At 36.0% G+C, this 25,514-nt stretch overlaps 1 protein-coding gene and 1 pseudogene across 1 annotated transcript in view; both read left to right on the top strand.

Annotated features, from left to right (window-relative positions):
• PDE11A (phosphodiesterase 11A) overlaps positions 1-25,514 on the top strand; it is a 431,148-nt gene that overhangs the window by 187,413 nt on the left and 218,221 nt on the right. The window contains exons 4-5 of the mRNA XM_049773400.1: positions 2,046-2,186; positions 24,483-24,547. Coding sequence (XP_049629357.1) covers positions 2,046-2,186; positions 24,483-24,547 — 206 coding nt within the window. The remainder of the gene's footprint in view (positions 1-2,045; positions 2,187-24,482; positions 24,548-25,514) is intronic.
• LOC126009142 (ADP-ribosylation factor-like protein 1) lies at positions 17,654-18,244 on the top strand (annotated as a pseudogene).

The raw sequence follows: 25,514 nt of genomic DNA on the forward strand, positions 1-25,514 counted from the left end.
AACTTTTGGTTATAGGAATCTAAAGTTTAGGGAAAATATTGGAACTAGAAATTACTTTTTGGAAACTGCCAGCATACAGTTTGTATCTAGAAGTAGGGCTTGGTTGGTCAGGAGAGAAAATATATGGAGATATATTACGTATGTGGAAATATATATGGAAAAGTTTCAAAGGTAAGTCAGGCGCAAATGAAAATCTTATAGAAGAAGGAAACATAGATATTTTTTTTCAGGAAGGTAAATCAGGAAGCAAGAAGTGCTTTAGTATTTGAAATGCTCCCAATATCACTACATATCATCTTAGATTTTCTTCTTTTTCTTTCTTTCTCTGGAGCTAGTCTGCATTGTTATTTGGACAACTTTCACCACTTGCTAGTAAGCCACAATTCTAAATTAGAACAATAAAACTACCATAATGTAATTTCTCAGTGCAAGACTCAAGGCACAATTAGTTTTTCCTGTGAGATAAATGTTCCTGTATATTGGTCCCAAAGGCCATATTCATGCAGTCACAACAAATTGAAAAGTTAAATAATTGTTCAGTTAATATGATTCATCTGAAGAAATAATCTGGATGATTAAGGAAATAATATTTTCTCCATAATAGCAGGGAATTTTGTTGGTAATTACTCAGATTCATTGTAATGTTGCATTTGAACATGAAATTATAACACATTGACCTCTGATAGTGATTCGCTATCTGAAAGCCATGGTGAGGCTACACAGAAAGTTTTTTTCACTTCTTGGTGTGTTTTTGTTTTGTTTTGTTTAGTTTTTGTTTTGTTTTTGGTTTTGAGGACACACACAGAGAAGCTCAGGGGTATCTCCTGGCTCGCTTTTGGCAGGCTTGGGGGATGCCAGCGGGATTCAGGCCAGGGTCCATCCTGTGTTGGCCGCATGCAAGGCAAACGCCTTACCACTGTGCTATCGCTCCGGGCCACACCACGTGGTGCTTTTCTATCCTTCAAGATCAGAGTGATCCATGGCCCACAACACATTTGCTCACTCATTCTGAGAGAAAAGCTACTGGAATATTTGGTTCCCTTTTTAGAAGCACAATGAACTAGACTCATTTTATGGATCTCTGAATCTGTTCAGTTGCTTTACTACCCAAGTAGATTCAGAGAAGAAATTTTCACTTGTTTCACATGGTGTTAGGGCCAATCAAATTAATGAACAAAGTTGAGATTTAGTCACATCTTTGGGTAATGAATAAATCTATACACCTAAATAGATATTAATTAAAAAAAGAAAAAAACACACACGAATCCTTTTGTGAGAAGACTTAAAATTATATACTTCTTATTGAATTCTAGTGAATTAAGCCCTCACTACAGTGACGGTCAATTCATGCGCTATGTTATTTTCCTGAATCCTCTCTGATAGAAGCAGAATATCTCCAACCAACACATCATTCACTCTTCTTAAATCTTTGGAAACACCATTAAACATACTGAGTAAATAACATTTTAATGCAAAAATTGCAAACTAACTTGGATTAAATTAGAAACTATTAGAATTTGATTTTTTAAATACTTATACCATTTTCAATTAAGAATATGTTAGGTTGTTTTTTTTTTTTCAAACATGTATGCTTTTCATTCTGATGCTCCAACAGCGATTTTAATGGTGCTTTTTTTCCTGAGATATATAGTACTATTTAAATGTTCTCCAGGACAGATTGGAATGGAGAAATACTTCTTTTTGAATAGAGAAATTAATGTGGACAATATATATATATGTATATGAAAGCTCTGAAACTTAATTAGTATTCACCACTATAATTCTTTCAAAGTTCTATGAAAGATGTATATTGTGAACATAAGTCTTAAATTTGACCAAGAATCTAAATTTTCCTAATAGTGAGGAAGAATTGCTTTGCAGTTTGACTTTTGAAATAATGAAAATATGTCAAAACAATTAAAAATTCCTAAAACATAGCTATATAATAAATTTATATTTTACTATAGCCATGACTAGATGTAATTGTTTTTAAATTTTAATTTAGTTCTATATCCTCCTAAATTTATCCATTTCATCTCTTCCAGGCTTTGCTAGAGGTGGTTAATGATCTCTTTGAGGAACAGACTGACCTGGAGAAAATTGTCAAGAAAATAATGCATCGAGCTCAAACTCTGCTGAAATGTGAACGCTGTTCTGTTTTACTCCTAGAGGATATTGAATCACCAGTAAGTCATCTTTTATCTTTCCTATAGAGTTGAAAAATGCTAATGGAAAAACATTTTATTTATATGCAAGTAAGTTTTTTAAATTTTGAATTAAACCAATTTCTCATAACACTTCATACCATAAAAATGAAAGTTTCCTACTTCCTTCACTTCCATTATTTTTAGTTAGTTTTGCTGTCACATAGAAAAACAGACTTCTGCTGATGGGAACCTTTGAGAATGATTCCAACTTTGTGCATTTAGATGAAGAATCTAAGAGAGGTAAAGTGGTGGTCCCAATTTACTCAGCTAAACAGAAAACAAGCTCAGTTACTGGTCTCCCATAACCCAGACCCAGGAGGGCCCTCTGCATCTGTATACCTGGACTGTTGTTAGACAGGCTTTGTTCAACTGGGACTTCTATGGCCCCATACAGGTCCACTAGATAGTCCGCAGGGGCCATTGGTAATACTTGAGCAAATAGGGAGCCACAGAATGAGACTAAGGGGCAAAAGGGGAGATTGGAACCACAGAAAAGTAACAAGGTTGGAAGGAGATCATGGTTGGAAGAAAATTGGGAAACAGGAACCCTGAGAGCCCTAAAAAGTTGTAGAGTGGAGAGAGCCACCACAACACTGGAGTGTTCTCTTCTGTGTCTGGAGGCAGTTTCCAGTTTCTGAATTGAACCTGTAGACATCCATATAGAGCCAGAGTGACCGCCCCTTCCAGCACAACGAGGTTCCGAGGTTCTCTCTCTCTCTCTCTCTCTCTCTCTCTCTCTCTCTCTCTCTCTCTCTCTCTCTCTCTCTCTCTCTCTCTCTCTCTCTCTCTCTCTCTCTCTCTCTCTCGCTCTCTCTCTCTCGCTCTCTATCACTCTCTTTCTCTCGCGCTCTCTCTCTCTCTTTCTCTCTCACTCGCTCTCGCTCTCTATCACTCTCTTTCTCTCGCTCTCTCTCTCTCTCACTGTCTTTCACTCTCTCGATTGCACACACAAACACATACACAGTCATGCAACTGAACTTTTTAAAGCTCCAATAGGGTGGTGTGAGCAGAACCTTTTCGTCATTCCTCAGTTCTTCTCTTTGTCCATCTCTCCTGCCTGAAGAAATAAGGATAAAATTCATCAATACAGAGGAGCAAAGTCGAGAAGTCAAAGTGAATCATGTGCAAAATAAGATGATAGTGTTTACTGCTGTTCTGAAAGTTATCATGATGGTTTTTTAAGGTTGTTGCCTTAGAAAGTGGGGCTGAATAAGAGGGTGAGTGTTGGGAACATATTGGTGGCTAATAATTCATTTACATTGGGTTTTCTTTGAATAGACACCTCCCCAAAGGTTTTTTCCAATGTTACAACATTAAAATGCCCACATCTTGGTGCATCATATATATTGTCATATAGAAATTATATAAAGGAGACTAGACAATTGCTCCAAGCACAATAGAAGAAGCCAAACTCAACAAAATATTAAATGACAACACTTGATACTGTCACAGTGGTTTCAACAAAAGAAAAATAAACAGAGATGAATATCTCCCTGTAAATTTCTTTCCCTCTCAAAATGTTGTTTGGACTAATAATAAATGTATTTTTCATGCTGAAAATACATGTTGAAAAATGTATTTTCAACAATGAGAGTTTGAATAATTAACAGAGCCAGGGACCAGACAATGCCTGTAATCACTTTTTATTGTATATTATTGACAAAGAGCAGATCTACATAAATTTCTGTCCAGAGATGATAACTTGAAAGTGGAACTGAACAACATGACTTTTAATTTTTCAAAGTTTATATGGAAAAATATATGCAGGTAAGAAAATGTTAAGATGATGGCAAAATATATATTGGTTGGAATTTTGCCTGTGAAACTGTTTTAAAATTTTGTTATAAAACTAGGGGGTAGTTTCTCATCATAAACAGATGAACAAGATAGAATTTAAAGACCCAATATCTGCAAGACTCTGGTGAAAACTATTTACTTGTAAATTGAGGGAATTGTTTCTACGGAAACAAAAAATGTTATAAAGGATTACACTTGAAAATATGTGTTTTTCTTAACTGCAAATATTTCAGTAAAATAAATTTTAATAATTTTTGTTAAATGACAAGCTGTCATTAAACAATTTTATAGCTTAGCTGAGGGTTGTAGAACTAGTAGTGGAGGTTAGGTTACGTACAACTGACCTCTATTTGATCCCTAGCAAATACATGTCCTCTTGAGTACCACCAAGGGTCACTCCTGCTTAGTGAGCCAGGAATGGCTACCTAACACCACTGGATGTGTCACAAATGCAAAAAATAGTTTAATTGAGCAAATATTATTTGAATAAACAGTAACCAATGAACAGATAAAAAGGAAGCACTGAAGGCCTGTATAAAATGATTTTATAGAGGGTGGAGTGATTAGCACAGCAAGCATGGTACTTGCCTTGTATGCAGCAGCCTGGGTTCTATCACCCACATCACTTATGGTTCTCCAAGCTCATCAGAAGTGATCCCTGAGCATAAAGCCAGGAGTAAGTCCTGGCACCATCAAGTATTGCTCCAAATGAACAAAAGACAAATTTGGGCCAGAGTGATAGTATAGCCATGCTATGTGTGGCCCCCACAAACAAAAGTAAGATTTATTTTTTTAATGCAGAAAGGAAAAGGTGATGACAAGGCCAATTTCCTTTAAGAAATAATCCATGGAGTAGGGGGCCAGGGAGAATACTATAGTGGTAGCAGGGTGCTGTTCGAGTCCAGGGTCAGAGCCCCAACACATGCCTCACCATATTGCTGCTTCAACTTTGAACCCTCAGATTCTCCAAGCATCTTCAGAAATGGCCCAAATTAAAAAAAATTTTTTTTCAAAGTATATCAAGGTTCTAGAAAACCAATACTTTTTAATTTGTTAGAGGCAAAGTCTCCCAAAGACTTGAAACACTCTGAGTCTGAAGATGTGCCCAAAGCCATAGTGTGGGAAGAGAATAGTGTGGGAAGATGAAACCAAACCAAATCCGTGTGGGATTGCCCAGAGGAAGGTAGCAGAGCCGGTGAGAATAGTAAATGTTGTGTAGTCGTTGATCCTGGATCCTAGTCTTGCCCTAACTCAGCACCCACACAATGCTGGGGGAAATGAGAGTCCTGATAGCCTGATAGAAGGATGAGAGATGGCAGTATCAGGAGAACTGCCAGGCATCGAGAACCTGCAGGATGACAGGAACCTGAGGCCTGGGGCCCCACAGATCTGAGGACAAGACTTTTTCCTATATGCGGGGGTGACTCTGAGTCAGCAGACTAAAATGGGCTTCCTGCTTCAAGCTAAACAATTCAGGAAGTTGCAAGTCACTCTAATGAAAAATTCAACATGAAATGAGTCAAAAGTGTAAATGTTTGAGAAAACCAGAAGAGGTGAACCTTAAACTAGAATCATCTCTTTTGTCTTTTATCAACAAGCAGGTTTAGAATTCAAAAGATTTTAGTTGAGTTTAAAAAGAATAATATGAATAACTATTTTTTTCATTACTTTATAAACCTTAGTTTTGTCATTTTATTTTGGTTTTGAACAACATGGGGGCGGGGTGGGATTCAGATCTTACTTTCTGCTCTGTGTAACACTACACTTCCTCCTGAGTAACACTCTTATTTTTAAATATATATATATATATATATATATTTATTTATTTATTTATGTCAGTCTCTTTCTCTGTCTCTGTCTCTATCTCTATCACTCTCTATCCTGGAGAAGTTTCTCTCTTAGATAAGTATTCCTCTTTTTCTCTCTCCTCACATCTTTCTTAATAAAAAGTTTTTCAATAAAAACTATTTTGTTTCACTAAAAAATTATGTAATTAACATGTGATTGTGATTAATCAGAGGTCTGTAATCAGTAGTTATCAATGAGTAGGATTAGGACAGTTCTTAGATAAGAATAAATAATTTGGGCCCGGAGAGATAGCACAGCGGCGTTTGCCTTGCAAACAGCCGATCCAGGACCAAAGGTGGTTGGTTCGAATCCCGGTGTCCCATATGGTCCCCCGTGCCTGCCAGGAGCTATTTCTGAGCAGACAGCCAGGAGTAACCCCTGAGCAATGCCGGGTGTGACCCAAAAACCAAAAAAAAAAAAAAAAAAAAGAATAAATAATTTTAAAAAATACCCTGATAACAAATGCTTTGGGTTTTATAAGTCATACAGGCTATGTTGTAGCTACTAAACTCTGCTATCATGGCATGAAGACAAGTACATACAACAGGTTAAGAATGAACAAAGCTATGTTTTAATGTTTTAATGCATCTTATTTACAAAAATAGTGGGCCAGACTTGATTGGAACACAATAATTTGCATACTTTTCTTTAAAAACTTTATTTTAGTCTTTATCCCTGTATAAGATATTCACATTTTGGCTTACATTTTACAAAACCTCTATGTCTTAGGTATGTCAAAGGTTTAATGTTTTAAAAATATTTTACAAAAGTATGAGTATTTAATATGAGTATTAATGAGTATTTAATATCAATTATATGGGTAAGACTTTCTAAAGAATGCTAGATTTAGATGAATGTATACACATTGATATGCACTTGAGTTTTCTACCACCAGAATGATAAATATTTAAGATTTATAATAACTAGTCTGAGAATGGATCTAATAAAATGGACTTTCTTGGGACGTGTATGACTCTGTGGTAGATCACTTGCCTTCTGTATGTGAGGATCTGGGCTTGATCTCTGACATTACAAAAAAGAAAAGAAAATGGATGTAATTTATGGTATAAATTTAAATTGACGGGCCGGCGAGGTGGCGCTAGAGGTAAGGTGTCTGCCTTGCAAGCGCTAGCCAAGGAAAGATCACGACCACCGTTCGATCCCCAGCTTCCCATATGGTCCCCCCAAGCCAGGGGCAATTTCTGAGCGTTTAGCTAGGAGTAACCCCTGAGCATCAAATGGGTATGGCCAGAAAAACAAAAAAAAAATTTAAATTGAGATATTATCAGTATAAACTTGGTGAAATATGTTGCATTTTAAAGAGTATAGCCTTTATATTCAAAAGTTCCTCTTTTTTTAAACAACAGAAAGCACAACATCTAGAAAAGAGTATTTATTGAAGCCTTTAAGCTTGTGAAGCATTAACAGAAGTTTTGTATAATGATATCCTGTATATTCTTAAAAGTCATTGTGCCTTTCTATATTTATAGGAACAATATTGTGATGTATTTTCAGTGAATAATAAAAAAATATATAAAGAACTTTTTAAACAAAATATGAGTACACGACTGAGATCATATTTTCACAACTATTAACACTAATGGGATTTAAATTTTATCCCTTAAAATCATGTTTGCCTGCATCAATTCTTCAAAGTCAATGGTGATTTTATTGTCTCAGGGGAAGAAAAGTGATAGTTGGACTTCCTAAGAATAAAATTGAAAAACAGGGTGTCAGGAACGAGGGTTTTCTAAACTGATTTATTTAACCTTCTACAAATTAAGGAATTAAAAACTCCTAAGACAAGAAATAACATTTTATAATTCCCCAAATAAAAACTATTCATAACCAATACTCCTTATTGTCGGCCCACTCCTATCTCACATCAGCTGCTAATTGCACTGGAAAGTGAGTGGGATAAAAGTTGAGCTCAGTCACCTGTATCCACACTCAATGGGTAAAGCTCAGAAATTGTGAAAGCAGGTCCCCACATGGCTTGTAACACTATGTGGGAATGTTGCACTGGTGATGGGGTGTGTTCTGTTTACAATTGAAACCCAACTACAAACATGCTTGTAATCCTGGTGCTTAAATAAAAATTAAATAAAAAAAAAACAACAATATGTAAAGGAGCCTGAACAGGCTGGGTTTTTATATATATTTTATTTAAACACCTTTATTACATACATGATCGTGTTTGGGTTTCAGTCATATAAAGAACACCACCCATCACCAGTGCAATGTTTCCATCACCAATGTCCCAAATCTCCCTCCTCCCCACCCAATCCCCGCCTGTACTCTAGACAGGCTTTCTATTTCCCTCATACATTCTCATTATTAGGATAGTTCAAAATGTAGTTATTTCTGTAACTAAACTCATCACTCTTTGTGGTGAGCTTCATGAGGTGAGCTGTAACTTCTAGCCCTTCTCTCTTTGTGTCTGAAAATTATTATTGCAAGAATGTCTTTCATTTTTCTTAAAACCCATAGATGAGTGGGACCATTCTGTGTTTCTCTCTCTCTCTCTCTCTCTCTCTCTCTCTCTCTCTCACTTATTTCACTCAGTATAATAGATTTCATGTACATCCAGGTATAGAAAAATTTCATGACTTCAACTCTCCTGAAAGCTGCATAATATTCCATTGTGTATATGTACCACAGTATCTTTAGCCATTCATCTGTTGAAGGGCATCTTGGTTGTTTCCAGAGTCTTGCTATGGCAAATAGTGCTGCAATGAATATAGGTGTAAAAAAGGGGTTTTTGTATTGGATTTTTGTGTTCCTCGGGTATATTCCTAGGAGTGGTATAGCTGGATCGTAAGGGAGCTCGATTTCCAGTTTTTGGAGGAATCTCCATATACTTTCCATAAAGGTTGAACTAGACGGCATTCCCACCAGCAGTGGATAAGAGTTCCTTTCTCTCCACATCCCCACCAACACTGTTCGTTCTCATTCTTTGTGATGTGTGCCAATCTCTGTGGTGTGAGGTGGTACCTCATAGTTGTTTTGATTTGCATCTCCCTGATGATTAGTGATGTGGAGCATTTTTTCATGTGCCTTTTGGCCATTTGTATTTCTTCTTTGTCAAAATGTCTGTCCATTTCTTCTCCCCATTTTTTGATGGGATTAGATGTTTTTTTCTTGTAAAGTTCTGTCAGTGCCTTGTATATTTTGGAGATTAGCCCCTTATCTGATGGGTATTGGGTGAATAGTTTCTCCCACTCAGTGGGTGGCTCTTGTATCCTGAGCGCTATTTCCTTTGAGGTGCAGAAGCTTCTCAGTTTAATATATTCCCATCTGTTAATCTCTGCTTTCACTTGCTTGGAGAGTGCAGTTTCCTCCTTGAAGATGCCTGTAGTCTAAATGTCCTGGAGTGTTTTGCTTATGTGTTGTTCTATATATCTTATAATTTTGGGTCTGATATCAAGGTCTTTAATCCATTTGGATTTTACCTTCATACATGATGTTAACTGGGGGTCTAAGTTCAAGTTTTTGCAAGTGGCTAACCAGTTGTGCCAACACCACTTGTTGAAGAGGCTTTCTTTGCTCCATTTAGGATTTCTTGTTCCTTTATCAAAAATTAGGTGATTGTATATCTGGGGAACATTCTTTGAGTATTCAAGCCTATTCCACTGATCTGAGGGCCTGTCTTTATTCCAATACCATGCTGTTTTGATAACTATTGCTTTGTAATAAAGTTTAAAGTTGGGGAAAGTAATTCCTGCCATATTCTTTTTCCCAATGATTGCTTTAGGTATTCTAGGGTGTTTATTATTCCAAATGAATTTCAAAAGTGGAACAGGCTGTTTTTTTAAGAACTCCTTGCTGTGAAGTGTGGCAGAAGAGATGAAGTAGTATAGGAACATGTACAGACAAGCCATCATGAAAACAAGGCTAGCAACGTGTCAGGATAAATGACAAACTGAGTGACAAGTTACCTGATAATTGCTAATTGTGGTCAACTGAAGAGAATGAAAGTTTTTTCCTCCCTCCCTTCCACCCTGAAAAATAATTGTGTCATCAGGGATTTTACAAGTCTCTCCTTGCAAGGGAAATACACCTGAGGAAAGAGCTAACTTCTCTGCTTAGAGAAGAGCATTGGAAAGAAAACTTCAGGCAATAGACTAAAATTCAAATGCAACAATCCTGTCATTTCTTTATTTTTTCAGACTCCCTCCCATGATTAATCTGAAGATAGTATGTAACAAAAGCCCACAGCTGGGGACTGATGCAAATAATCACCAGAGATAGGGAAGAGGGGAAAGAAAAGCAGAGAAAAAAAAGCCAGATAAGGATAATAGGCTAGAAAAACTATCAACGTGGCCAGAGTGACAGCACAGCCTTAGGGCTTTTGCCTGTGCTTGCCCACCTGGATTTGATCCTTGGCACCACATATGGTTCCCCACCTCCATCAGAATCAATCCCTGACTATATGTAGAGTCAGAAGTAAACCCTGAGCACTGCCTGATGTGGCCAAAAACAAAAACAAAACTGCCAACAACTTTTCATCCAATTTAATGGAAGATAATATAATCCATCAGGAAAAATAAAAGTTCAAAGAAAAGGTACGAGGATTTAGGGAATAAATGATAGGTAGTAAATAGATGAGAAAACTATGTTGGCAGAACTTGAAAAGAAGTAGAAGAAAATAAAGAAATGAATGCTACATTAAAACATTAAAGAAGATACTTCTAAACTATTTTAGGGCCATCAAGAATAAATTAAAATGAAATGGAAATAATCTATCATAAAATGATAAAAGTATGCTGATTTTCAGGAAAAGTTGGTACAATTGCCTGGCACATCACTGAAACATAGTCAATGATAGAGTTAAGATAACAAGAAAATTCTATATGCAAATATTTCTACTAGAAACCTATGTGAAGAAAATTCATTCTGATGTTAAATTATCTTGTAGCACACTCTCTTGTGAGGAGATTATATCGTGATGGTTACAGGGTCTTCAGGGAAAGAAAACAAGATCTTACAATTATAAATCTAACCAAATTTAGTTATGTGAGCAGTAAATAAATAGCTTTAAATTCACAGAGGAACACAGGAAATAAAGCTCCAAGAGAACCTTGATGAAAAATATGAGACTCAATTCCAACAGTGCAAGTGCTGGAGAAGACATAATCTTTGACAACAATTTATTATTGAAGGCATTTTAATTTAGAGCACAGTTTAAAAACCAATAGTTACATATACTTGTAGAAATAAATATCAAGCTCATTTATACTACAGCCCATAACAATGGAGCTGGTTCCTCATCTCTGCTTCCTTGGAACAGTAGGTGCCTTCACAAAGACTGTATTATGGAGGAGGAATGCTGAGCCTACTGAATTAATTTCTTTTTCCCTTAACTGGTATCAAGCCTGCTGATGTGTCCTTATCTCCCTCTTTTGATCACTACAAACATACTTCTGAGAAATGAACTAGAGAGTGAGACTATCTGTGGAGGCAGAGCTCATGCTGATTCTCTCTCACAAAAGGCATATTGATTGCATGGAATATTTTCATTTCTTACATGTTAGATTTATGTCTTTCTGATTTGTGCATTAAGCTTTTTTTTAAATATTTCTTGACAAAAGCAGCAGGACCCCCAGATTGGGCCAAGACTGGCAGAAGCCTTAAGAAACAGAGGGTTGATTGCCCCTTTTCCCAAAGGACAAAAACAAGCTGAGAGGCACAAGCCCCTTCTTGGCTAAGGGAACACAGTTGTCACCCACACAGAGACATAAAAGCAGAATATACTATCTCTGAAGGAAGAAATAGAAGAAACTTAGTAAATATATATATAAGTAGATATATATCTATATATAGAAAAGATATAAGATATAGATACATATCTATATACAGAAATATAAAGAGATATATAGGGCTCACCATCCCCCCCAAAACTGGATATACATTCTTTTTCAATGCACATGGGTCATTCTCATAGATATACTACATGCTGAGCCATAAAACATACTTCTATAAAATCAAGAGGATAGGATCTGGAGAGATAGCACAGTGGTAGGGCATTTGCCTTGCACACAGCCAATCTAGGATGGACGGTGGTTCTAATCCTGGCATCTCATATGGTCTCCCATACCTGCCAGGCATTTAGAGTTCTGAGCACAGAACCAGGAGTAACCCCTAAGTGCTGCTGTGTGTGACCCAAAAACTCAGAAACAACAACAAAAAAAATTAAGAGGATAAAAATTTTAAGAACTATTTTCTCAGATCATCTTTGCTTTGCTCCATAGTTGTGCTTTTCTCCTAATCAATGTACACCAGAACAACACATAGGAAAAAGCACACTGTATAGGATACTATGGGAAAGCATCTCAGAAAACCATCATACTTAGAGAATGAAGATGATGAACCTGAAGACCCAACAAGTATCAGCCACCTATATAGCCTCTTTGAGAAAGACTTTAGAGAGGAAATTTGGAGAATGTTCAAGGAACACAAATTATCCATGGAACAAACCAAATGAACCACAAATTAGAATCAAGAGGACATCAAAGAACAAATAAGAAAACTCCAAACCTAAATATCAAAAATTTGGTAGCCAAAACGAAAACCTCACTGGGAAGTCTTACCAACAGAGTAACAGCTGATGAAGACAAAATCAGTGAAGTGGAAGATGATATGCATAACAACTCCATACGATAGAAGAGACTAGAAAGATCTTAAAAAACTGAACAGACAATGGAAAAAATCCTCAAAGAATGTGAACAGATAAAATAAAAGGGGGATCTGAATATATTTAATTAATATTGCTTTAATATTGAGAGATTTCTTTTTTAATATATATATTTCTTTTTTAATATAAATATCTTTATTTAAGCACCATGATTACAAGCATGTTTGTAATTGGGTTTTAGTTATAAACAGAATAACCCCCCTCACCAGTGCAACATTCTCACCACCAATACCCCCCTCCAGATTTCTTCTAGTAACAAATGATATGAAAATTACTTTATCTTGCTGGTGATTTAAGGCGAGGAGAGGAGATATATTGGAGAAAAAAAATGCTTCCATCTCTCTTTGACCCATCTCAGCCACCAGTGAGCACTTGGGAATTGCTTGGCTTTTTTCAGAACTCACAAAGTCTGATGCAAGCAACCAACATGGCACAGATGTTCATGTCCCACCAGTCCCAAGTTCCATCAAGCTGTGCCTGAGACTTACTTGTTTTGCACAGAGTAGGAGGTAATCTCTGTCCCATGATTTCTTGGGGGAGTTGGGGCTCACTTTGGAGTGAGGTGAAATAGTGAAGGAAGGTCATTTTTCTGAATAAAATTTACTTTGAGAGATGTGAGAGAAAGAAAGAAAAGAAGTACATGTTTAAATGAGAAAATGAACTCCAGAATGGAATAAGCAAGCAAAAAGATAGACATAGAGACAAGCAAGCAAAATATAATAAATGTGTTTAAGGGAATGAAGAGAAAGCCTGGAATGGATTTTAGGAGGAGCTTTTATATACCTCCAAATTATTTTTTTATTTGAATTTTGCTTTCAAAGAAGGTAATCCAGGCATTGTCACAGGAGAGCCTTGCATTGCAGATTGGTCCTTTCATAAATATCATCCATTGCACTGTTGATGGTCTTTTCCTAATCTGACAAATTCTTCTGAAGTGTCTTTATTTCTGAGCAGTTAACCTTTTTCTTAGTCCTCAGTTTCTCCTCTCCAAAGAGCTCAGACATGGGGTGGAGAGATAGCATGGAGGTAGGGCGTTTGCCTTGTATGCAGAAAGATGGTGGTTCGAATTCCAACATCCCATATGGTCCACCAAGCCTGCCAGGAGCTATTTCTGAGTATAGAGCCAGGAGTAAACCCTGAGTACTGCCAGGTGTGACCCAAAAACAAAAAAAATTGCTTTATTTAAACACCATGGTTACAAATCTGTTTGTAATAGTTTTTTTTCCACAGTTACAAAGTTGCTTCAGACTCTCAATTTTTAACAAACTTTGCCAATAACATTTTCTACTAGAAAAAAAAGGAAGGAAGGAAGGAAGGAAGGAAGGAAGGAAGGAAGGAAGGAAGGAAGGAAGTGAGAAAGGAAGAAAGCAAAAGAGGTAGGGAGAGTAGAAGGAAGAAAGGAAGGGAGGAGGGAGGGAGAGAGGAAGGAATGAAGGAAAAGGAAGAAAGGAAAAGGAAGGGAGGGAGGGAGGAAGGAAGGGAGGAGAGAGAGAGGAAGGAAGGAAAGAAGAAAGGAGGGATAAAGGAGGTAGGGAATAGAGAGGGAGGAAGAAAGGAAAAGGAGGGAGAAAGGGAAGAGGGAGGACGGAAAGGAGGGAGAAAGGAAGGAAGGAGTGGAGGAAAGAAGGGAAGGAGGGAGGGAGAAAGAAAGGAAAGAAGGGAGGGAGGGAGGAAGGAAGAAAGGAAAGAAGGGAGGAAGAAAGAAAGGAAGGGAGGGATGGAGGAAGGAAGAAAGGAAAGAAGGGAGGGAGGAAGGAAAGGAGGGAGGGAGGAGGAAAGAAGGAAAGAAAGAAGGAGGGAAGAAGGGAAGAAGGGAGGGAGGAAGGAATGAGGGAGGGAGGAAGAAGGGAAGGAGAAAGGAAGGAAGGAGAAGAGGAAGGAGGGAGGGAGGAAGGAAAGAAGGAGGGAGGGAAATAGAAGGAAGGAAGGAGGGGAGGAAGGGAGGGAGGAATGGAGGAAGAAAGGAAGGAAGGAAGGGAGGAAGGGAGGGAGAAAGGAAGGAAGGGGGAAGGGAAGAGGAAGGAAGGGAGGGAGGGATGGGGGAGAAAGGAAGGGAGGAAGGGAGGAAGGGGGAAGGGAAGAAAGGAGAGAAGAAGAGAGGGAGGGAGAGAAGAAATGAAGGAGGGAGGAAAGAAGGGAGGAAGGGTGGGAAGAAGGAAGAGAAATAATTAATAAAATTAATTAAAAGAAGTGTTCAAATATGTTTTTATCCTCATTAACGATTAGCAGAGCATCAGTCAGACTTTATGCTGTGTTTTGCCATAATAACATTCTCTTTGCTCTTTGTATATTTAAGTATTGTCAGTAATGTGTTTCAATGTGATTCAAACATGAGATAAAAGAAAATATGTGGCTTTGTGATGCTCTATCACAAACACTTTTTTATCTTCATAAAATATAATGTATTAATGTGTGTGTTTTTGTTCTAATGTTGCTAACTGTATGATAAAGGAAAAACATTTAAAAAAAGTTTAAGGAAAAATAGGCCTATAACAACTTCTGTGTAGAAATTTCACCCTGATTCTAATTTGCTGAATGAAGAAAAAAATCTTTTATTAATGATATTTTCAGAGATACTTGCTCTAGTACAGTATGTTTAAATATAAAAAGGAAGGAAGGGAGATGGTTTCATTGTTAGTTATTGCCAACATTTGCAAATATTTACTCCTTTAATAATATTTACTCCTTTAAATGAATGTTTCCTGCTTCATGTCATTACAATTCAGGAACTTTGCTTAGCAATTTACTGTAACTTCCCTTAATTTCTTTCTAGCTCATATATTTACTATTATTTCTGTTTCTATTTGTGCTTAGTCAAGGAAAGAGAATGTGGACATTTTCATTTTATGCCTAACGGCACAAAGTCTTAGCCTAATGTTTACAAGTGTTCCTTCATGGATCATACTGATGGCTGGTAGTTATTTTGTTGTCCAGAATCTATAAAACACCTTATAGCAGAGTTTATAAATATGAAGCTAGTTTCTTGAGTTCATTTTCTAAGCTATGAAGCTCAAGCTACACTTCTTTTTTCTAATATGTTCCTTAATTTCTTGGTTTTTGTACTTTTGCCAACAAAAATAATAATGATCTACTAAGTACTCACCATCATTTTTCCATTTGAGTTGTGTTAATCACAGTTTTCCAAAAACTGACTACTCTTTTGGAAAAATAAATAATCATCTACTACAAGTCTGTTGAATAAGTATTTCACTTATATTGATGAGTAATTTAATAAATTACTCAATCAACACTGATCAAATACTATTATATATCAGACATTGTTATATGTTCTGGAAAAAGCAGGAAGTATAAATTATGTCTTGTTCATGAGGAATTCACAACATAGAAAGGGAATAATTCTTAAGTGAACAATTTTAGCATGATGTAAGTTTAAATGCTGAAGTGCATTCATAGAATCCACAACCTAGCAGGAATGCCCTAGGCTGAGAAAAGGGAAAGATTTCTATGTCCAAAAATATTCAATTGAACTTAATTCATTAAGTGGACTAGTTGTAGACATCTGGATAAGACTAAAAGGAAACCAATAAAAAATAATGAGAAATTCAGGGACAAGTAACTAGAAAACTGTTGGAATATGAGAGTCGAGAAGAAAGGCCTAGGAAGAATCTTGCTACCACAAGCTCTGGTATAGAAAAAATAAGGGAAATAATTACCCTCAAATCTCACATCCAGTCCTTAAATATTTTATAAACCCTACTATAGGTCTCTCTATAGTGGGAACCAGAAAACAAGAAAATGCTTGTGGGTGAAGTACAAGATCAGTCTTCAATGGCACTGAGCTAAGAAAGATTGTCGTGAAAGAGAGTGAGGGAGAAAGAGAGAGAGAGAAGAAGAAGAAGAAGAAGAAGAAGAAGAAGAAGAAGAAGAAGAAGAAGAAGAAGAAGAAGAAGAAGAAAGAAGAAAGAAGAAAGAAGAAAGAAGAAGAAGAAGAAGAAGAAGAAGAAGAAGAAAAAGAAGAAAGAAGAAGAAGAAGAAGAAGAAGAAGAAGAAGAAGAAGAAGAAGAAGAAGAAGAAGAAGAAGAAGAAGAAGAAGAAGAAGAAGAAGAAGAAGAAGAAGAAGAAGAAGAAGAAGAATTCAATAGACTGAACTCAATGTACGGGGGAGGTAGGATTCGTAGGGAATGGAACAGAGTTGACAGTGTTGGACTTTATCAGAGAACTGTGTTCACCCCAAAATAGATAAATAAAGTTCCATAGTATGTCGTCTTCCTTAATTGGCTGATCTCAAAAGACCTCTCTGTCCTAACATTCCTAAATAAGACCCATTTCTATTCTCCTTCATGATTCCTATAAGAAGCACAGAGGATGTAAATAACTCTCTATGCTTCTATAAAATCCAAGCTGTTTCATTTCTTTGAAATGTTGTCCATTAATGAAAGTCATCCCTATTGCAAAACATTGGATAAAATACTCTCCTTATTTATCAAGTGTATTTTGTTTTTCACAGAGACTATATGTACAAGAAAAAGTGGATAATATGTACATGGATGTGTATGTATGTGTGTTGGTCTTAAGTGGTGGTAGAGAGGAAGATGAAATGAAGAGTGTGAGGCTGAGACCAGACAGTGGGGGGAATTTTTTTTTAATTGGGAGCTGAGGTATGGACCTTGAATAATGGACAGTTTAGACTGATTGTGCAGATAACAGTTAGTTACCAAATGTTCTGAAGTATGGAAGAGTCGTGTATATTTTACAAAGGTAACAAAATAGAATTAAGGATTAATGGAAAGGAAAAGTTAACCTGATTATAAACAATGAAATGACTCAAGAATAAATATTTTGGGACCCAGAGTGGTGGTGCAAGCTGTAAGCCTTGCTCGCGCTAGCCTAGGACGAACTGCGGTTTGATCCCCCAGCTTTCTATATGGTCCCCCAAGCCAGGAGCAATTTCTGAGCACATAGCCTGTAGTAACCCCTGAGTGTCACTAAGTGTGGCCTAAAATAAAAAATAAATAAATAAATAAATATTTTAGTTGCCTTCGTCTCCACTCCCCGAAGTTGCTGGCGGGTGTCCAGGGGAACCGTCCCTAGCCAGAGCGCAGTCAAGAGTCCTTGTGGGAGCTGGGGCTATGAGACGGCGGGCGGACGAGGGCAGACATCATGGGTGGCTTTTTCTCAAGTATTTTTTCTAGTATGTTTGGAACCCGGGAAATGAGAATTTTAATTTTGGAATTAGACGGAGCAGGAAAAACTACAATTTAGTCAAGATTGCAGGTTGGAGAAGTTGTTACTACAATTACGACCACTGGATTCAATGTTGAAACAGTAACCTACAAGAATCTTAAATTGCGAGTCTGGGAATTAGGAGGACAGATGAGTATCAGGCCGTACTGGAGATGTTGTTATTCTAACACTGATGCTGTTATTTTCATAGTAGACAGTTGTGACCGAGACCGAATTGGCATTTCTAAATCAGAGTTGGTTGCCATGTTGGAGGAGGAAGAACTAAGAAAAGCAATTTTAGGGGTGTTTGCAAATAAGCAGGACATGTAACAGGGCATGACTCCCTCAGAGATGGCAAATTCACTTGGGTTACCTGCTTTGAAGGACTGAAAATGGCAGATATTCAAAACTTCTGCTACCAAAGGCACTGGTCTTGATGAGGCCATGGAATGGTTAGTTGAAACATTAAAGAGTAGACAATAACTTCATTTCTCTGAAATGAAGAATACATCAACATGATTCCCTCAGCTGTAGTCACATGTGCTTCTCACTACTAAACATTAAAACTATATGATTGTTGACCTATATTGAACTGACTGCCATATTTGTAATAAATATGAAAAGTAAGTAGTGGAGAGGCTACTGCCCTTGATTGAAGAAACTGAATGTTCATGTTCTGTGTAACATAAAATATTCCTTCCTTGCTTTCTTGTAATAAGAAAAATATTCTATTTGTATTAAATTCTTATTCAAATACAATCCTATTAAAGAATATACTTGTTGAAAAAAAAGAATAAATATTTTGGTAAAGATCAGTGAATTAGTAAAGACTATAGTAGAAGGGGAAGAACAAAGTGGTTAAAATGTGTTTCAATATATAAACAACAAAACTTAGGGAGTATTTAATATACATTGTAAGATAAACTTTGGTGATATGGCACATGCCTTGCAATGCACAGGATGCTGAGTTCAATTCTCAGTATCCACTGCATCCCACCTAGCACTACTAGATATGGCCATGGGGATTTCCAAGCATTATCTGTAACCCCACTGATGATTCTATTAATTGAAATAAGAAATCTCAGGAATGGTGAAGATTTGGGTCAGTATATTATGGAGAGGGGCAATGAATTGTTGATTTTATGCATCTACATAGACACAAACATATATACATAAAAACAATATGGAAGACTGGAGTGCTAGCACAGCAGGTAGTGCTCTTGTCTTGCCTGTGGCTGACCTGTTCAGCTTTGGGTAAATGGGCCTGAAGCAGGAGCACTATGAGGATTAAGAAAACAAGACAGACATAATATAGAAAATCATGGGTTCAGAGGGCTCACAGACTCTCATAGACTGAGAGCTCTGACTGTTTTTCATATACAGTATTTATTTTTCTGGGACAATCAACTTGGGAAGATGAGCAGCTGCCAACAGACAAATATCTATCTAATGCTAATCAAGCCTAAATGGGTCTTTACATCTCAAAGAGGGATGTGTGAAAAGAGGAAGCCACTCTAAATATAAAATGGACATTTATTTCAAAAGGTTGTCTTCTTCCAGGAAAGGTGACAGATAAAAGTCTGAATACAGGACTGCACCCTTAGGATGTTCCTGGTGGGTGCTGCTTTCAGATAATTTAGAAAATAAGAGCTCTCAGATCTCTTTCCGTATTATTCCTTGGACTATCACCTCTCTAGCTAAACTTGTTTGTTTTTTGGATGCCTTTGTATCCAACAATTTCTGAGCTTAGATTCCTGAGCACCACTGGTGTGGGCCAAAACCAACAAAAATTAATATTGAGTTAATATATTAATAACTCAAAGTTCATATCATTTACACAAATAACATAATAACATATGGTTTATGATGTGACTATATATACACAATGTCCACATACATTTAAATGTATATATATGTATGCTTATTTGCATATCTAATATGTGTGTGCTTAAAAATGACAAGAAGCCCAAAATGGAGTCATTTTTATTAGTCCCCACATCACCAATTACAGTTTTGTCCATAGAATTAGAATATTTACAAGGTTTCCGGGAATCTCCTGATTAGCTCTGGCTAGATCTCTGCCTGATTCTTTACAGGGAAGTGGCCTTGCCTTAGCCAACCTGATACCCGTGTATTAAATTCCTTGTTATTTTTTACCTATTAAAATACTTAATTTTGTTCTTCAACTGGAACTCTCCTCTACATGCTGGACTAAATATTGCCTGCTTTATGAATTCATAATTATAATCTAATAAGGTCTTTAAACCAGATTTATGAATTTTTTAAATATAGCCAAAATAAAATCTTTAAAATTGGCTGTTTAATTTTAACACACATAGAAGCTGTTGTTTATATAATAGTTATCAATTTTTAAATAAATGTCCATTTTATATTTGACTTTGAGCAACTGGAACAAAATCAAACAGAATTTAAGTTGGTTTTGTCATAAGGAAAAGGAGAATTTATAAAAGAAATGTAAGGAAATAGACAGAAAAGAAAGAGAGAAAAAAAAGCCTGAAAGAATTGTTTACTATCCACTTAGAATGGAGAGAATTGTTCTAGGACATAGTTTTCAGTTTGGGAGTTGTTTTTAAATTTACAAGGAGAGAGACAAACCCACTGGGACTTGATAACTATCCAAATCAAAAAGACTTCTTTCTGTCCATGAAGCTTTTTCAAAGAATATGCAGAAATGCTTGGGAGTATTTTGTTTACTTCTCTGTGCCTGTGGACTTCCTCCCCAGAGTGCAATCACCAGTGAGAATCACCAGCCAGAGAGCCCAGCATCACTTGTTCAACTTCATTGACCTATAAAATAACTTATGATGATATTCCTCTTATATGATCCTCTTTTTGCATGTTGTCATGACTGTAAAATGTTTAATCTGTGTTTCTTAAATTTATTTATAATAAAAGCAAAATTTCTTTAAAGGAAGAATGAAAAATTAATGGAACTAAGAATCATAGAGCAAGTCTAAGTCAAAAATAAAGCATGAGTTTTCTCCTTTTATTTAGACCCCCCATTGGAAATAATTTCTGTCTGATGTGATACATAATCTATTAAATTGTAACAGAAGACTTTAATTCTTTCTTTAGTTTTTATAACTCAGGTGTCTGACTATACGCAACATCTACCTAAAAATATTACATATTTGCAAATTCTTTTAAAACAAATAAAGTGCTTAAAGCATATGTGCTTAGAGTTTTACTTTCCAAACAGATAATTTTGATAGAAGAGACATTTTATCAGCATCATTCAGGAAAGCTGGCATAGAGTGGGTCTATCCTTACTAATGGGGACTCATGTGTTTCCTCAAGTATATTCCTCTAAGTCAAATGATATATATTATAATCCTTCATTAACAACAGTGTAAAAGTTATAAAAGTGCCTAAAAGGGAAAAGGAAAAAATATGTGTGGTGTGTGTGTGTGTGTGTGTGTGTGTGTGAGAGAGAGAGAGAGAGAGAGAGAGAGAGACAGACAGACAGACAGACAGACAGAGACAGAGAAAGACAGAGAGAGAGAGAGAGAGAGAGAGAGAGAGAGAGAGAGAGAGAGAGAGAGAGAGAGAGAGAGAGAGAGAGAGAGAGAGAGAGAAGAAAACTGTGCTAGAGAGGTGGCTGAAGAGTGGAATGGGGGTGGAGAGTATGATGGAAGGTAACTGGGGAAACTGGTGGTCAGAAGTAAAACTAGTGGAGGGAATGGTGTTGGAGCATTGTATGACTGAAACTCACATTAAAAAATGAGGTACATACCCTCCAAATTGCCTTAGTGCCTAAAACTTCTGTCTTTCTAGTATATCTCAATTGAGAAGATGCCTCTTTCTGGATTTTAGAAAAAATTCATGAAAATGTGAATATCCTAATCATTAGCCATGAGCAGTTTTGCAGAAAACTACTAGTTCACTTGATTCAGGATTAACTCTAAACTACTCCATTATCCAGCTATTCTACTGTGCATTTATCTCAAGAATGTGACAATACTCAATTCAAAACCTCTATAGTCATTGCTGCACTATTTATAATATTTAAGTTATAAAAGCACTTACATGTTTATTGGTGTATGAATGGGTAAAGAAAATATGATATAATTAACCATAAATATTAAAATTTTGTTATTTACAACAACTTGGATGGATTTTGAGTGCACGCGGCTAAACAAACTGTCAAACATGCATGGACCAACTTGACTCATTGCTCCTATTCCTTCTACTTTGATAACCCAGCAGTCATTATATACATGTGTGTACATATACATGTATGTATTTATGTATATATACATATATAAACATATGTATATATATTTATGAGTTTGTTTTGTTTTGTTTTTTTCCTGGCCTTGTTTCATTATGCTGCACAAATAAGTGAAGTTAGTGGTTATTTGCCTTTTTCTTATAACATTTTGCTTAGCATAATCCCTTTCAATTCAATCCATATTGTCTAAAATGACAAGATTTCACATTTTCTCTTTTGGCATTATTACTTATAGTTATTTTTCTTTTTAAATTTAATTATTTTGTTTACAGAACATGTATCATATAGTTGATCATACTATATTTAATTTATTCAGATTACTATAAGGTTGTAAAGGTTGAAGCCAGAGATTATTCATATTTTATTCATCTTTTTTCTCTAAAAATTATTTTGTTTACTCATGATTTATTTTTGTTCTATACAAATTTCAGCAATGTTTGTTCAATATCTTTAGACAATTCCATAGAAGTTTTGATGGGGAATGTATTAAATCTGTATTACATGTTGACTAAACAGCCTCTTTAACAAAGTTAATTCTTCTAATCCATGGGCATGGAATATTTTTCCATTTGGTATTTTATATCCATAACTGTCATATAAACCCAAGCTTAGAGGCTTAACCCACCCCTGTTCTTATTATATAGCAGATTATATGGTTCAGGAAATTGGAGAGAATATAATAATGATGCTTTGGCTCTTTCTAGCTATCTGGGGCCACAGTTGTGAGGACATGGATATTAAGGCTGACTTAATGGAAAACAGATGAAATCATCTCAGAATTTGTTCATTCTATGTTCAGCACCTGGTTTGCCTGGTTTAATGGTGAGATTCAGCTGTTGACCATGTGCCTTTCTGTGGGATTCAATTTCTTTTTAGCATAAAGTTCTCAGGGTTGAACTTCTTATGTGGTAGCTCTGGTTTTCAAGTATGAGTATACCACCAGATGAAGCAGAAACTTTACTCCTTTTAATGACAATGTCAAAAGGCACAAAGCACCTCTTCTGTTTGAAACACTCAGAATTCCACTTAGGTTCAAGGAGAATAAACATAGACCTTACTTTATGGAAAGGGGTATTGGGGTCACATTGTAGAGAAAAGAAGATATTATCATAGCCAACTTTGGAAAATAGCATTTGCTACAACATTTGTGGCAGCCTAGCTCACAGTAGAGTATAAAATGAAATAAATTCTCTGGTTGCTCAGGGTAATTTTTGCACTTTAATTATCATAACTGCCCTGTATATACCTAGTTGCCTGTAATATTCCTTGTGATGGGCTTTCCTTTGATCTTTTTTCCTAATGTTGCATTTCTTAGTTTGGGTTCATTACCTCACTGATAAATCTCTTTTAATATTGAATCTATTCTCCAATTTCCAAATCATTTTCTCAGGTACCTCACAGTCCCTTGTAAGTGATTAATTTAAAAGGCCTTTGACGCATGACTGAATCTGGCTAAGGAAAATCTAAATGTCAACCTCAGAAGCATTTAGTGACATTCAGATGACTCCTATCAGTATATGAGACTCATTTTTCTATCATGTGGCATGTCTCCTCAAAAAAAAAGGGGGGACAAAATGAGTGCCTTTATTACTCACTATTTTCAGCGTTGTTGAAAGAGCTGGTACCTCGAGTCAGGCAAGCTTATTTTAATCCCAGTAGCCCCATATATTTGTATAAAATTGAGCAAGTTTCTTAAAAATTGCAGTCTTGATCTATATGTTGAAGATATAAATCTCTATAGACGTGTAATAAGAACATAAAATAGCTAAAGAGTCTTCTGGTATAGGTTCAAGTTACTAAGCACTCAAAAGTAGCTAATAATAAGAAAAATGACCTTTATATTTTCTGTACTTATCAGTCCCTTTCAACACAGTGTCTCAAGCAGCTCTTGGACTGGGCGCTCTGATTTCACTGGACAGGTGAGAGAGGAAATGTCTGTACTAGGGATGGTGCTTGAAGAGGCTGGTGGCTTCTTCACCTTTTGGGTGTTGGCAGTAAAATATATCTCTGAGAACAATGATAAACAGGAAAGTAACTTCAGGAACCTGAGGATGACAAAAGACATCCTTTTAAGGAGCATTGTTTTCTCTCAGGGATGTTTTGTTTTCATGTATGGTGACTGGATAGTTAAAAGAGCAATAAAATATTATATTCAAATGATCTGTCTTTTATCTATCTAAATCCCTGAGAATAGGCAGAACATATCATTGTAAATAAATACATTCATATGCAAATATATAATATAAGCATACACATATGTATATAAAAGATATGTACACAATTATGATTTTAGTAAATTTAAAAATATTTTATAGTAAATTACATAGAGAAAATAAAATACATAGTAGAAAATAGAAATTTTTTCCTATTCCTTGGACATTGTCTACTTAAAATCTCTTTAATCTTGAATGATGTAATATTATAAAGAAATGTTTATTGGATTATTTTGAACTGGAAAAAAACCTTATCTGATCTCGATTATTGTCTTTCTATGTGGCAGGTGGTGAAATTTACCAAGTCCTTTGAATTGATGTCCCCAAAGTGCAGTGCTGATGCTGAGAACAGGTAGGATTTAAGAGTTTCAGGTTTCTTCTAAGTATTATCTGTGTTGTATGATTTTTTTTTTAGGAAAAAAGATATCCTTTCTTTTTTGCCTGGAAGGCAGCAATTTATCACAGCTTTTTGTAATAGGGCTTACACTGACACTAGAGTTTAAAAATATACATATACTAAAAAAAAAACTATTAATGAATAAAGTTAGTTTTCAGATTTTTTCTAACAGACTATAGAGATGGCCTAATTTTCTGCTTTTTTTTTCTTTTTCTTCTTTTTTTTTTTTTTTGGTTTTTCGGGCCACACCCATTTGATGCTCAGAGGTTACTCCTGGCTAAGCACTCAGAAATTGCCCCTGGCTTGGGGGGGCCATATGGGAGGCTGGAGGATCCAACCGCGGTCCTTCCTTGGCTAGCGCTTGCAAGGCAGACACCTTACCTCTAGCATCACCTCGCCAGCCCCTAATTTTCTGCTTTATTCCAGTTCTTTGTATTTTTTCTCTTTTGCTTGTTTATATTTGTCCAATAACATTCTCTTGATAAAATAAAGAAATATATATATGTATACATATACATATATATATATATGTATGTACATTTTTGTCTTCATTGGTATCTTTGAGGTTGTAACAGGATAAAAGAAAGAGTTTGGGAAATCAGTAGATTTTCGTTAGTTTTATATGTTTCTGTAAATAATAGTGGAGCTGTTATAAAAACAATGGATTCTTTGGTCCCCTCTAGAGGGAGGCCTCAGAAATAGCAAAACTGAGCAAAATGCAGAAACTTTGAGGGAGACAAGTAAAGGGCTTATGGCAAATAACGATGTTGATAATGTTCTCTTCATTGAGTAACATAGTGCCAAGTAGAACTCGATGCTTTTATATACATTTAATTCCCTATGTATAATTTTATGCAGTAAGCATGAATATTCCTTTATGAATGAGGAGAATAACCTGTGTTATATGACTTTAAGACAATTA

The sequence above is a fragment of the Suncus etruscus genome, chromosome 5 (genome assembly GCF_024139225.1).
Source record: "Suncus etruscus isolate mSunEtr1 chromosome 5, mSunEtr1.pri.cur, whole genome shotgun sequence".
NCBI classification, from domain to species: domain Eukaryota; kingdom Metazoa; phylum Chordata; class Mammalia; order Eulipotyphla; family Soricidae; genus Suncus; species Suncus etruscus.